General features: G+C 36.6%; 1 protein-coding gene across 1 annotated transcript; it reads left to right on the plus strand.

Moving 5' to 3' along the window:
* Positions 1-5,149: 5,149 nt before the first annotated feature.
* LOC139128845 (histamine N-methyltransferase-like) lies at positions 5,150-11,247 on the plus strand. The gene is made up of 3 exons (XM_070694553.1): positions 5,150-5,320; positions 8,980-9,127; positions 10,779-11,247. Exons 1-3 carry the CDS (start codon positions 5,300-5,302, stop codon positions 11,117-11,119), a joined length of 510 nt encoding a protein of 169 aa, XP_070550654.1. The 5' UTR covers positions 5,150-5,299; the 3' UTR covers positions 11,120-11,247.
* Positions 11,248-15,541: the final 4,294 nt, after the last annotated feature.

The following is a 15,541-nucleotide window of genomic DNA, read 5'->3' on the forward strand; positions in this document are numbered from 1 at the left end:
TGTTGTGGTCTGATTGTTGCGTGAATTTTTGCTCAGACCGTTCATTTGTACTCTCATTATGTTTGAATTTTGCTTGAAGGGGGATATCTTGTATGTTTTTCTTCCTTTTATACGTTATTATAGGTTTTCTGGAAACACGATGGCCAGCGTTTAATCGCTCTTCATTATTTTCCAGTTTCTTATCACATTGTTTGATAAGGCTGGTTTTGATGAGGTTGTGCTGACAAGTTTTTTGTTACATCATTATTCTTACTTTTGTTGATGAAGGATGGCTGACGTTTTGTTACATTAACTTCTTTTTGATACATGCTATGTCTTCCTTATTGTTATCTCGTTGTTGAAGGTTTTGCGTTGAGAAATTGACCTTTTTTATGAAGTCCATATTGTTGTTGCATGTACGAACATATCTGAGTAATTCACCTTCAATGAAGCATTTGAAGGTTGGTGGCAGATAAATATCGTCAGATGTGTTTGTGTGGGTTTTAAAATCGAGCCATCTCTCTCGATTGCGTCTCTGACATTTGAAGACCATAAGGTCAAGGTATGAGATTTTGTCGATAGAATGTTCAATTATGAATTCCCAAGTTGAAAGTAGGGTACAGGGTGTTGCACTCCTCGTCAAATGTTCTGAATGTTAGAAGTTGATGTTCTTTCCTTTGTAAATAATGAAAATGTCACCTTTTAAATTCCATACGAATATTTTACCAGATTTGGGATTTAATATAACTTTCTCCGTTTCATGGTATGTGATATCAGCTATTTCTGTTGAGCCCATGCTGCATCCATAGATTTGTTTGTATTTTTCTCAGTTGAATTAAAATATTTTGCGTTTCAGAATAATCGACAGTAAGGCTTTTATGTACGTTGTTGGTGGGTGTTTGTATCATATCAGTTGGCTGGTATTGTTTCAGAGTCCAACGCTACGATCGCTGCAATTATGGCTTCAGTTTTGGAATGTTTTTCTACTTTGATACCACGTCTAATGTTACAAGAATAGAGTTGCTTGTTTTTTATTGATTCTAACTAGTTAATGAAGTTTTTTGTGTCCCTGACATATGTAAGTCGTCTTTGGACGATTGGTTTTATGACAAAGTCTAGAAATTCCGGTATTTGGTTTATTAGGCTCGAGCAGCCAGTTCTATTGAGACGTTGGGTGATGATTGTTTCTTCGAATTCTGCTTTGGTTTTGTGTATTTTTGGCAGGAGATACCATCGTGGTGTACAAATTATTCTACTTATGGGAATAGGGAAACTGTAAATCACCTCGTCAATGATCTTCTTGTCGCAGATAAATGATTTCATATACAATACCCACCGTATAGTTAATGTCGCCAAGTGTAATAGTGTACATTTCGCAGCTGTCTATAACTTTTTTTAATGTCATTTGTCTTATTCACAATTGATATGCCTCTTCCTTTATTGATGGGTTTTATTGAGATGTGCTTGCTTTTAGACAGATTGTTCGGGGCAGTCTTTCTGCTAGAGTCATGTTCTTTCTGATGTGGGTTGCGAATGGAATTTCCTCTATCGATCTAAGTTGCTTCGAGACAGTTTTACAATGTTTTGGGTTTTCCGCTGTTAGTTGAACCGAACATGGACTTATCTTGGAACAGATGTCTGATTGATTGATTGTTTGTTTCTTATGATATTGCACAATCATATGATGCGAATAGATTTGTTGATATCTCATACGACAATTTTTCTGTATAGGCACGTCGGAGTGGGAATAAATTTCCAGCCTTTGCTTAATGCTTTGATTGCAACATTTGTCAATGTTTGATTTGTAAGATTGTGGATGAATCTGAGAATCTTTCTGAGTTCTTGTCTTTGTTTACCCTGTAAATGTTCTTCCTGCCTTTTTTATCATTTTGGTTTCCAAACAGAAAAACGAGACCAAAAACGAAAGGCAAAGACACTTTTCATAAAATTCACGAAAGCTGCAAAAAAGTACTAAGCTAAGCTAGCTTCAAAAAGCAATAAAAGTCTTCTCTTTGTTCATAAAACCCTGACCAAGCGATATTTTTTTAGGCCAGCACATCCTCCAAAAAGAGAACTACTGTAGCACAAAACTATGTGTCTGTCACCACACATCGAGACATAAAAACCCAGAAAATTCAACAAACAAAAAGGCTTCTGAAACAAAGGAAGCAAAAGACCAAAATCACAAACATAAAACCTTTTTTTCGGGGACCAAGGTCACATGACCAGGGTCAAGGCATGATTTATTTACCTGTTTCTCGCCATGTTTTTCGTTATAATGAAATCACACTACTATTGATCTACTCACTATATCGTAACACTTTCAAAAGGTAGAACCAATGGGTAAAGTTGCCATCATTTCCTTTAAATTGATTCCGTTTTTCAGACAGAGGCCATTTTTAAATAATTTCATAATAGTTTGTAATTTGTGTTGAGCTTATTAGCTAAGTTTTAGTACATTTATCATTTATTTTGAGTTTACGGATCATCAAGACAAATTGTACATTACCTTTAAACTATCACTTCGTCTCGTAAATGGGCTATTGTACTAAGCATAGTGAGCTTCATAATAGGCCATTTCGTAACTTTCGGTTGCCATTTTGGTTTATGACGTCATCACGATAATTGATTTACATCAATTGTATGTTTTTTCTGTAATTTGGGGTGCTAATTTCAGTTCAGGCACTAAAATGCTGGCAGGCTTAATAAACACTATTTGAATATTATCAGACAATATTATGGGGAATATTTTGAATTTGGTCGGCCATTTTGGCTTTATGACGTCATCATAATAATTGCTTTGCATCAATTGTATGTTGTATTTGTAATTTGGGATGTTTGTTCAGTTTATTCAAGAAAACCTTGAAAACTGCCTGAATTAGACGTATTTTACCATTTTAAGGGTTATAATGGCGGCCATTTTGAATTTATGACGTCATCGAGCCTTTCCGGTGGCCCAAATTTTTGGAGCAATAGCTAATTTTGATCTACATATATATGCGAACATCTGTAGCAAATTTGGCACTTTTGTCATCCGTGTAACGATATTTTTGTTAAGCCACCTGACTAAAAGCGGAAAATCTGTTGCATCAGATACAAGCGAGACAACACCAGGTACGTGCACAGTCTACGAGCTCAGCATCTCCTGACAATAGATCCAGTTTCCCGTACCACTTAGCAGTTGTTAAGTAAATCATATTTCAATATCAATGTAGCATTACATATCAAAACATCATAATATATTATCATAATACCTCATTATTTTAACATATTGAATGATATGACTATCAGTGCAAAACGAACAAAGTATATTTTTACATTCTGTTATAATTGGCAAACAAATAACCCGATGATAGATTAGATTCGATGGGTAATGATTGTTGAGAAATTGTGTTGTAAAATATAATGAGAACGCCACTCCAGTTTAAGCGACGGCATCAATTTACCGGTACAGACCTAGCCATAATTGCCTCCTTTCATTGTTTCGGTTGCTGCGTCATTTATCTAACCGATGCACATATCAGCTGTCGGTACATTATCGGCTTAATAGTTCAGAAATCCAGCGTTACGTACGGATTAAATTACCTTTATGAAGTATTTAATCAACTAATTTGTATAAATTTCAAGGACACCCTATTGGCTTGTTTGTGTTATTAGTTTTTTTTTCTGCAGAATTTAGTCCGAGATAGTGTATTTGTCATCCAATGGGAACGTTCAGCTGTTGGAAAAGTCTGGAATACAGGCATTTTTTCTTATTCCTTCAGTTATATAACTGAAGGAATACGAAAACACTAAAGATGATGGTAGAACTGTTTCAAGTCTTTTTGAAATTCTTCTTAATGATCCCTTAATATAGAATGACTTTTCTCAATTCAGGACGTCATTCAATATATTTTTGATGGCGTATTATTTTTGACATCCGCTTTCAATTTTGAAACCAATTATAACTTGTCATGTAAAATATGAAGCAGTCTCGTCAACCTTAATCTACACTTATAGGTCAAAGGTCAAAAGGGGTGTTCAAACTGGGCGTCCTTACAATATCACATCCGAAACTATTTGCGCATGCGCAACGTTTTAATTAGTTGGGCTCATTACATTATTATACTGTTTAATACCATATCATAGTACAGATAGCGTCATTATTTGACGAAACATCTCTGTTTTCTGATCAGTTATTTTACTCTCCTCGTAGCAAAAGGGTTCCACATTCTGCGTCAATTTTTTCCGGCGTATAACAATTATTATTAGTTATGGCTAACCTGAAAAGTATCTACCTAAATCCGGGGTACATGGACAAAGCTTGGAACCAGTTTCTGCAATATTCTGATGAACGCGAAGTGATCAGTGGGTGGATTGACAGTAATCTACCGAGACACATCACAACGCAAGATGAAGATGAAGGAATAAGTATTCTAAGTATCGGAGGAGGTACAGGTATGACCTTTGAACTTTAAGTTATTGTTGCATTCTTTGAAAATATCGTTACTCAATGATTGCATGGTCCAAACAGGTGACATTCGAGGTGGAAAATTCGGAGAAACACGTCAATGAGAATATTTACAGTGACATGAGATAGCAGTGTGTGATAAACAAAAACGTGGAAAGCATGATGATTTTCAACGCGAAGAAATAATTTGCATAATTTACACACAGTGACTGTAACAGTGCATTGAAATGTTTACCAATTATCCTGGAAAAATGATGTTTCTGGCCGTGATACTTATAGAGAATGCTATTCAAGCCCGTGTTATGCTGTGAGGCGGCGAACTAAACTCTTGCAGAACTCACCTCTAGCTAGAAATACGTCACAGTGTGTAATGACTTTTTAAAGGCAGCTCTTTGTCACAGCAATGTCAAAGTATTGATGACAGATTAGGCGTAAAAAACTAGCAACAGATGAAGTCACTGATAAATAGCGAGAAGGAACAAGCGATGAATGAGAGAGCGGAGATGCTGAGAATATATGAGACGAGTGATGAATGGATAGTGTCAGAATTATCTGCCCCTACAGCCGTGCATAGCATACAGAAAATATAATCACTTTATGAGCTGATTACGACGTCACGCAAAATATTGATTTCATTTAGTTCAATTAATGCTGACACTTGATCACTTAATTACATGATTAATACATTCCTATTTATATTCTAATGTATTTGCAGGAGAAGTCGACTCACACGTGATCAAGTCCCTTCAAACGATAACAACCAGGATCCTAAATGTGGCCGTTGAACCGAGCAGACGAGATCTAGAAATTTACAAAAGCTTGGTAGAAAATCGAAAAGAATTTGAGTGTGTAAATTTTGAATGGAAGCAGATGACATCGGGCGAATACCGAGTAAGTCTAAACACTGGCAGAACTGGAAACTAAAATTCATTTCAATGTGGTTGGTGAAATGATAGGCGATTGTTTCATATAATGACGTAATGTTCTTGATCTCTGGGAGAGAGAGAGAGAGAGAGAGAGAGAGAGAGAGAGAGAGAGAGAGAGAGAGAGAGAGAGAGAGAGAGAGAGAGAGAGAGAGAGAGAGTTCAGTGGTGTCTTTAGGTCAAATTAGCAATTTCAAAGAATTTACGTGAGAAAACCATGCCATCAAACCAAATAACGTCATATCCATTATTTATGTTAATGGAACAGAAAATTTACGCTGTTTTAGAGTAAATTGATCACAAAGTTCATTAATAATTACAGTTTCAATGTGTACATCTTTTTCATATTATACACGGTATGCTGTATGTGGAAATATTGTCTGATGACGAATACGTCATGAACTGCAGCTAATAATGATTACCACTCACATAATTTTAATATAGTAATTACAAAGACAGATAACCACAGTGACTCTATATCGGTTGAAATTAACTTGTTAATGATAACAAACTTTGTGTAATAAAATTCTTGAATGATGTACAAGTAATTGAAACAGTCAAATGAATCATTACGCATACCTTTCGCATTTTCAACCTGAGGCCCGATATAAAAGTAGACGTTTCCGGTAACTTAACAGTCCTATTTCAAACCCTTCGACCCTATACACCTGTTTCTGCATATCAAAAATCCAAGCATGAAACATTCCCCAACAAAGTTTCTCTATTCCTTAAGCCTGATTCAGCTCGACAAGAACGTGGCGCTTAAAGGCACTGTTCGTGATCCCAGGGATCGCCTTTGTTCTAGTCTGTAAGAGGATTATGGAGGTGTTATAGCCTTTTGTTTTCCATTGAAATTGTAATCTGATAAGTAAATTTTCTGAGGAGACAATCTGGTGCCAACACAGGCCTTTAAAATTACCTTAAACACTAGTATCGGATCGGTAGCGACTTAGTGTCTACTTTTGGCCTTGTTGTTGTCATAACAACAGCTGGAGATAACATCTGGCAAACAAACGAGACTGATATTTTCTTTTTTTTATGCAAAGTATGTTGATCAGTATTTGTCGACTATTTAAACACTGATGTTCGTGAAGATGGTAATTTTAAGTGACACGATGTTGTCAATCAGATGGGACGGTGATCAGATTGAAATAAAATCTGCTGACGGCCTGATGTGACAAAGACGCAAGACTGGCGTAAGTTGTCAATGTTGAAGCAATATTGAAAGTATGTTCATTAGTATCAGTAGACACTTTTGAACATTCACAAACACAAGCTGTGAAAATCTTTCAATCCGATTGTTGACAACAGTGAAAGACACAATAGCGTAATTTCTCGTAACTGTCGGATAAATATGCTAATGAGACAAAGAACGACTGGTATGAATAAAATTAAAAAGTATATTGAAATACCGCAAAATTGTTATTGCGTACATTGTATCATGCATTATCTTAGTTTAAACCAACCTTGTTCAGCAACAATGGTGTCAGAGTTAAAGGAAATCAAAATTAACTAAGCTTACTACACAGCTGTTTTCTAGTTTTTAGTCACGTGACCTTATTACCTATCATTGTCACAAATTCCATGCGATTAATTACGCCATCTTTAAAAGGGAGATTAAAAGTCACATATGTCTTCCTTTTCCGACTTTTGACTGATTGACTTGTACGACGTTCGGAGCAATTCAAAAGAAAAAGAAACAAATACTCATATTAGGCACACGGTTACTCTACTGTGATTAAAGTAAACGATATCTCGTTTTGGTGTATAGGAGTATGTGCACGCGATGACAGGACATAAAGCTGCCTTGAAATTTAAAATGTAGGCATAGGCTTGCCTTTGTATAGTGACAGGAAATTATTTGCGATTCGGGTTCGGTTCGGTATGCTCTGTTCATTTGTGAGCAAGCTATGAATTTCATAATGCAGCAGTTTTATTGCACGTTGCTTGAATCATAAAATATTTATGGGGCATATTTCATAAAATGAGATGAAGTGAATAATGAGAGTCATATTATAAGGATTATGTTACAAATGATGTGTAAATTGGTGTCCTCATTTCACGTCAAACTACACTTCATTTGGTTTATGAGTATACCGCCATGGGCAACGTGTTTTAATATCAGGTTGAGCATTACGAGCTTGCTCGTGCGAATGGGAAATTCCCTTCTATCGCCATTTAAATAGGATGTAGGCACAGTAAAGAACTTGCAAATGATCTGGAGGGTGGGGTTAGTAGTAGATTTTTTTTCTTTCATAGTCTTTTGCACTTTGTCAGCACAAACCTGGTTTGCTGTTTTTCAATTTTAGAATTATTTTTATTTTAGTGTTCAGGTGGGGGAGTCGGGCCGAATATTATGGGCAGATGGCTTTAGAGGGCTAGTAAGAGATGAGCTAGAGGGGTTTACGTTCTAAATTCAACCTTGTAGTTACTACAAGTCTCTCTCTCTCTCTCTCTCTCTCTCTCTCTCTCTCTCTCTCTCTCACACACACACACACACACAGTAAGTGAGGCTACCCACAATTTCCCTTGATTTGGTCACTCAGACATTTTTTTGCTAAAGGCTTTTTCAATTTTATCAGTTTCTTAACAATTTTTAACTTACAATTTAAGTTCAGGATTATTTGTTAAAACTATGTTCCCAAATTATTGATTATGTTTAAAATTCAAGAGTGAATTCAATAAGAAGTCGATGTTTGGAGGTGCTAAAAATTGCACACTTGTCAAGGTAAAGTTATCAGAAACTAAGATGGTCTCATCATACCACCTGTCAGACATGCAAATTTCCTTTGTTACAAACATTAAAAAAAATCAATACCCCTTTCTTTTGGCAACACAGATAAACCTTATTCCTTAGTTTCTTGACAATATTGTGTATGGCTGTCAAAAATCTCTGTCGACAAATTACAAAATTGTTATCTCCTCCGCGGAAAAGGGGTTGATCTTCTCATTATTCACAGTGAGAAATCAGAAAATTGTGGTTATCAGAACTATGTTGCCAGAATTTTGAAATATGGACCGAGTTGTTCTGTGTACAGAAGAAATTTGCTTCAGTTCAGTGAGTGATCTCCGTGTGTATGGATCATGGAGAATTGTGGGTAGCCTCACTTACTGTGTCCCAACGGTTGATAAATGTACATTTCAACAGAAGAATAAACGTGAAAATTAAACGTGAATCCTTACCTGTTACAAATGTTTCAAATGTCACCTTTGCTCTGATCAATAGATGAGAGAAAGTATATGTACTGTTACGTAGAACGTTCGTCAATTTATCGGATGCAAAGGTTAGTATACATGTAGCCGTCGATACATCTTATGTAAGCCAACTTCATGAAATAGATCAGTTGCATATTAATGAGGAACGGTGACAAGCAACACAGAGTCGATGGTTAATAGACAAATTTAACTTTTTTAACCTTTTTCGGAAGTCCTGCAGATGTGAGTCATCTCCGTAACAGTATCACGAGGAAATGAGCACCGTTAGTAATAAGGGTATTTTGCGCACAGTGGCGAATTTCGGTTCATATCGACAGGTTATGTTCGTCATACATGATATTAGACTAGGCATTGGTTGTCGACTCCACGTCTTGCACTGTTTTAATGAAAACAGTTTCATTTCTGTTGCAGAAATCTTACAGAGATAAGAAAACAAAGTTTGATCTGATTCACATGATACAAATGTTATACTACGTGGATGATGTAGAAGAAACCATTCGTGGCTTTTACGAAAACTATCTTAAACAGAATGGATGCCTGCTCATTATTATAGCTTCCGGTAAGTGACGTCAAAGATATATTTTACACCTTGTGTTTACACATAATGTTGGTCGTCAGTCTCTTTTCAGTATTACAGACAAACTCACTCTGTACTGCCAGTGAATGAATTGCCTGTCGTCTGTTAATGACACGTCAGTCTCGTTTCAGCATCGCTGAAACAAAGTCTCCTGCACTGGTGCACTGCCAGTGACCGAACCACCTGTCATCTGCTAATTACACGTTTTGGCGCCTTTCAGATAAGTCTCCATGCGGGTCGTTTCAGGAAGGAGGAAATTGAATTTTTATATTTTTCCTGGTAGGACAATTGGTTCGTTTGTGTATTATGGCGTTTACATGTGTGTCGCTAAGATTTCTTCGCCGCAGAACATGTGTTTAGTCTTTTCTATCAGATAATGCCTGTTTTCCGCAAGCGATTGTTGATTTTCTTGTTTTGATGAACGGGCTTTTTGATGTGTGTGAAAACGATAGAATGCCGTTTGTAGTTTTATTTGTTTGTACTAGTAAATGTTGGCATTGTTTCGCAATTTGTCTCGTTGCCGATCTCTGTTCTTTCCTGATTTTGTATCCTTTGTTTCTCAATTTTTCACTGTGTGACGTCGCTTTTGTTGCATGTTGAATGTACATTTTTATGAAGTCTATGTAAGAAGTGGAATTTTACTTTTAAGTTCACAAATCTGTGTTTGTCATGAGGTAGACTTCATTGGTTTACATACCCGGTACCTTAACTATACAACCCTGTCTTGCAGTTTACATCAAGCAAATTCCACTGTTTAACACAATTCCATCAATCTGGTGCGACAAATATCTTTACAGCCAATCACTTTTTTACGATTGATGTAATGGCGGGTTACATACATTGGGGTGGGGCTTGGGGCTGTAAATGTTTAGCATTTCATACGCAGCTTGAAATTAATCGATCTCCCCCATAAGAAATGGAGGCTCCCGTATGATCCAGTGTCGCCTGATTGAATTCGCTGATATTTTTAGTTGCACAAAATTATGTGATATCTGTATTTCACGTTATTTGACCGACGTTGTATTGAACTTCTCATCTTTATTTATGTATCGTTAAAGAGAGTCACTTTTAAAATCATACGAACGGCGTAGAGGGTGTCAATACGCTGAAATGCCTCGAATTTATCGTGAGTGAAATGCAAAATAGCCGTTATCCTCATGTGAATTAAATGAACACTTTTTGGCTATTGCACGGTATTAAATCAGATAATCGGTTTCATATTCTTCAAAGCGTCAGTCTGTAAGGTCCTGTAACAGTCACTAAAATGGCACAGCAACGTCCACTCAATCTCTGACTTGTTACATCTTGACCCCTCGGGGACAGATATTTTGGAATTCTTTTCTAATCTGCCACTTGTGGGGAATTATGGTAAAGCTCTTGAAGTAAGGAAAATTTTCACATAGATTCTCCATATAGTGAAGACGAGGATAGCAGCCATTTTGAATTTCAACTATCGTAAATATCATTTAATTTGTTGCTCTTGTGCCAATCTTTTCACGGTAACCCCCTGATTTTTATTCTTGATTTGAAAACAGAATCATTGAAGATTTTATTTTGAAAAGTTTGAGCAAAAGTTGAAGTATTGCACTTTCCAGGCGCATACTACCTTAAAGTTCATTAATTTTCTTCACAGATAACTGGAATAAATTCAACAAGACATTTTATCAACAGCCAGTCTACCTTAACAATCTAGTGACAGCAGAAGACATTGTGGAAATCTTACACCGAAGACACATTGATTGCACCACATTCAAGTTGCCGTCTCAAGTAGAAATCGACGAATGCTTGAAGAAATCAAAGATAGGGTCTGTTATCTTAGACATGATAACAGAGTGTGAGGACTTTATGAACTCCGCCCCGGCAGACCTATTTGATGACGTCATGACATACATGAAGACTGACGGCTCTGTCGCTAACAATGGCAATGTCATGTTTAAAAATGATCTCCAGGCAATAGTTATAAGAAAGTATTAAGTAGCATTCCCTAATGCTGTAGGTGAACATCCACACAGTACAATAAATTACCAACAGTTCTCTCTGATTTATATCATTGAAGGTTATTTTTATAATAACTTTTCACCTCTGCATATAACTAACAATGTGAAGCATCAGAAAAAACTGTTAAATATTATCTAAAAAGAACGTTTAGATATTTCAGTGAAAATGTCCAAATAACCATTAAACAACCATAAAAGTCACAATCTGTAGGTATTACAAATGCTATACTTTTAGGCAGCAAGTTATGACTAATTGAACGGGTGACCGTCATTCTTCGAGAAAATTTTGCATGCAAATTTCTTTTGTCATTTCCATTAAAAGAATGTCATTTTATTTCATTCAAAAACAGGTGCAACTAGTGCCCCCCCCCCCATTGTCAACCACATTATTTTGCATGGCTGTTGACACAATCAGTGGAAAAAATCTACAAAAATGCTACCTCCTCTCTCAATCATGCATAATATTCCAAATGATTTAAAACGAGAATTGAGAAGAATGGTGTGCTTAAAAGAACGTTTCATATTTTTTACATTTAATCTGTGAATATGTAGACTTCATGGAGGAATCTCCGATGATACACAGTATAATGAATTATGGGGCATCTACAGTACTGTGATCCATTAAGATATTCATTCCTCGAGTGCAGACGGAAAGTACAGACAACGTATACATCCATTCAATTTGTTAGAAGAAAACAAAACTTTTTTTTATTGAAAACCCTATTCTATATTATCCCATGCTTACCTCACGGGCTATTTACAATTTAGAGATTGTCAGTTTTTTTTTTTCATTTAGGACATATACTATATATACAATTGTATAGTTCATGTATGTAGGGAACGTGTGTTTTCCAACAATATTTATAATGGAATTATCTTATCCGTAAAATTTGACTTTTTCCAGAATGGAAAATGCTTCAAACTTTATAACAACTTTCAGGCTATAGCCTTATACAATTTAAATGCTTTTTAGTTTATAAGTTGAGACACTGTACCCATTTTATGCAAATAATTTCTTATCTCATTATTCCTGTTATCGTTACTCAATGGTATTCGTAAAAGCTTTATTGCGTCTCTGCATATCCGTATTTACAGACTTTATGTCTCTCTTGGTTCACGAACAAACGCAATATATGTACGTCTTGAAAGACATCTTCAAAAAGTCATTTTCCTTGTTTATTCATGTCAATATTCTCCCGATTGAAAACAAGCCAAAACATAAATTCTCATCAATTGCAGTGCAGCTACTGCGACTTACAGTGCTTTGCGTTGAACTGTTGACATACTGTGCAGCTTTGCCAACACTGTCAGATGTAACTATCATCTAGCGGTAATATCAGTTTATCACAAGATATCAACTATGCAAAAATTGTCTGGAAGGAGGTCAGACGTAGGCAAAACAATATCACCAGATCCGCACATGTAACCTCCACAATGTAATAATCTCCACAAATGTAATATCAACCACAATTGTAATAAAATCAACCACAAATGTAATAAAATAGTCAACCATTAATGTAACAACCCGCAACCACAAATGTAATAAACAAATTAACCATAAATGTAATAAAACACAACCATAAATGTAATAAACTTGAACTTGCATATGTGATCATTTGTTTATCAATGCCCTGAGTAAATAATAACTTTAATAAGACTAGTGTAATGTTATTGCATACTTTCCTGAAACTAGGTTTCCTTTCCGAAACACAGAATAGAATACTTTGAGAACGCTATCAGAAAACGGCAAGGTACTAATCAAATCGTTAGACAATGAAGTGGAACAGCAGAACTTCTAGACACTGATAACTACATAATAAGGAAGCGTCAAAATAACTCGTCAACCAGTGATACCACACAAAGTTTATGACAGATGACTCCGAACAAATGACAGAGAAATATAAAACCTTATAACAGAAACTTACGACACAAAACATGTTGACGAGTACATACGTTATATTTCAATCTAGTAAAAAACAATACGAACACTACCTTGAACACAGTAGAACAAAATTAGACATCCTGGCATCCCTAGTGAAGGAACAAACTTCAAGTGGGACAACATAGGAATTGTTACGACCACGAGTAGTTGACAAGACAAAAAATGAAAGTGGTCGTCTAATGCTTTTTTTACAAGTAAAACGACTCCCAAACAGACCCGCTGGCCGCAACAAAATATGGTCAAATAAAGGAAACTATACACAAAATTATGGTTAAAAATGTCTTATCCTTATTTAATCACAGAGCGTCACGTAGTGACAGCAAAAACAACTATTTACAATATTGAAATTATTTGTACTATGAGCGTGACCAGGTACGAACAAAAAAACTTGTTTAAACTTTAGAAAATTAACAGAATGTTCACAGACCCGACGACGAGAGCTCTCTCCTCACTTTAATCACGCTGGTTCTCAGTGCCCACTCCGTTCCGCGACGCGTCAGTCCACGGGAAACAGCCACAGAGCTGGACACACAAGTTCAGACAATATTCAGCAGCTTGACGCACAAGTTCAGACAATAATCCACGTGGAAGTCGCAACAAGAAACTCTTACCACTAAGACGTTTCTTAATTACAGGAATGTACTCACAGGCAAGTTACTAGAACTTCTTTAGACGTCTACAGCTACACAAAGTTATTTCCAGACCGCAGTCATAGTTTTCAGCACCAGCAAGTCGACTCAGACAAAAGCCAGTCAAAACCGGGCTCTGTCTTCAAAACTGAGAGGCTCCGCTCCGTGGACGTGGATATCCGACGACGCTCTACACGTGGCACGTGTAAAGGTTTATATACGGCAAAAGAAATAATTTATTAACAACACCTGGTCGCGCAAACAAACGGCAAAAATACATTATTTATCATCACCTGGTCACGCAGATAAGCAAAAGAAAACAAAAGGATCCAACTATGTCACATGGTCACAAGAAAAAAAAGAGTATAGAGGGCGTTTCTGTCGTAACAGAATACAGACAATCTATCGATTATTCCACACAATTTATCCACTGAAGACGAATTTGAGGCGATCGATTAAGAAAGTACGGCAATTTTCGAAAAAACGGCGTTAAAGGATCGTAGTGTTATACAGTCTTCCCACTCTGGAGTAGAGACTGCACTGACGTTCAGATTACAGCTGTGTCTAGCCATGGCCAATCAGTTCTTTACACAAAACGTAAAATACACTTTCAAATATGCAAAACAAACTAAACGCAAACACACTTAAACGCAAACAATTACGAACGAATAATGTGTGGAGTTGCTTTCCTTATTACATAGATCAATATTTAAGGGCTAATTCCTCAATTGCAACGATAAAATAGTTTATTACATTTATGGTTGATAAGTATTACATTTATGGGCGGTTTTTTTTATTACATTCATGGGTACCATTTATTCATTTGTGGTTGGCGTTTTTATTACATTTATGGTTGATTTTTGTTACATTTATGGGCGATATTACATTTATGGGTGCATTTTGTTACAATTGTGGTTGATATTACATTTGTGGAGATTATTACATTTGTGGAGGTTACACGCACAAATAACGTTAAGTGTACAGATGATGCGTTAGGGGCCGTGGATAATTAAAACACGCACACAGTAAACGTTACTTCTGTGTTTAGGGGGGAGGGGGTTTGGCATTATTTCAATTACCGTGCCACAAAATCGCACAACAATTTTTCATACCGCAACATCTCGCTACACGCTTTTATGTATCGCAAAATATCGCACTATATTGTTTGGCGTGAACCAGGCCAGTACGGCACCGGCACTACACCAGCATTCTTTTGACATTAAAATGTGAATCATGCACGAGTACAATAACGTACCAATCATTTTGATACACTGTTTCATTTCATTCTGTTGGTTGTGTCATCGTTGAGTTGGCGCTGAACAGAGATTGATTTTTGAGGGTATGCGGCGGTGGGTGTGGTCGGTATCGTATGTGTGATTTCATAGCGACGTAATTAGCGATTGCCGGTATGCAGATACAGAATCAGGCCTGGTTTGACTTTCGCACTGTCGCTTGGGGGGGGGGGGGGGGGGGGCTTGAGGCCAAACGCAATGTGTTTCGTTTAGCGTGCGCATGTTTGAATTATCCACGGCCACTAAATTATATAGGAACTGGATGTGTGTGGACCTGTGGTATTGTTGTAACTACTCGTTTCCTCCTTCCAGGCAGTTTTTCAACTTTCACAGAATTTATTTCTATTTAACTGACCGATAATGCAGCCAAGTAGATGATAGTTAACGCAAACCACTGTATAAGAACAGCACTTTCCATAATGTATCTGTACCTACCTTTGTTAATTGATGTCAGTCTTTGATCTATCAGAAAGGTAATGGTAGGTGCGTGACCTACGATTCATCATGGATAATTGAGTACATTCGTTATCTTGACA

This window comes from Ptychodera flava, unplaced genomic scaffold (assembly GCF_041260155.1).
Source record: "Ptychodera flava strain L36383 unplaced genomic scaffold, AS_Pfla_20210202 Scaffold_73__1_contigs__length_589788_pilon, whole genome shotgun sequence".
NCBI lineage: Eukaryota > Metazoa > Hemichordata > Enteropneusta > Ptychoderidae > Ptychodera > Ptychodera flava.

Coding starts and splice junctions, on each gene's coding strand:
- LOC139128845 (XM_070694553.1), top strand. CDS start 5,300: ATGACATCGGGCGAATACCGA. Junction 5,321..8,979: donor TGACATCGGGCGAATACCGA/GTAAGTCTAAAC, acceptor TTTCTGTTGCAG/AAATCTTACAGAGATAAGAA. Junction 9,128..10,778: donor GCTCATTATTATAGCTTCCG/GTAAGTGACGTC, acceptor TTTTCTTCACAG/ATAACTGGAATAAATTCAAC.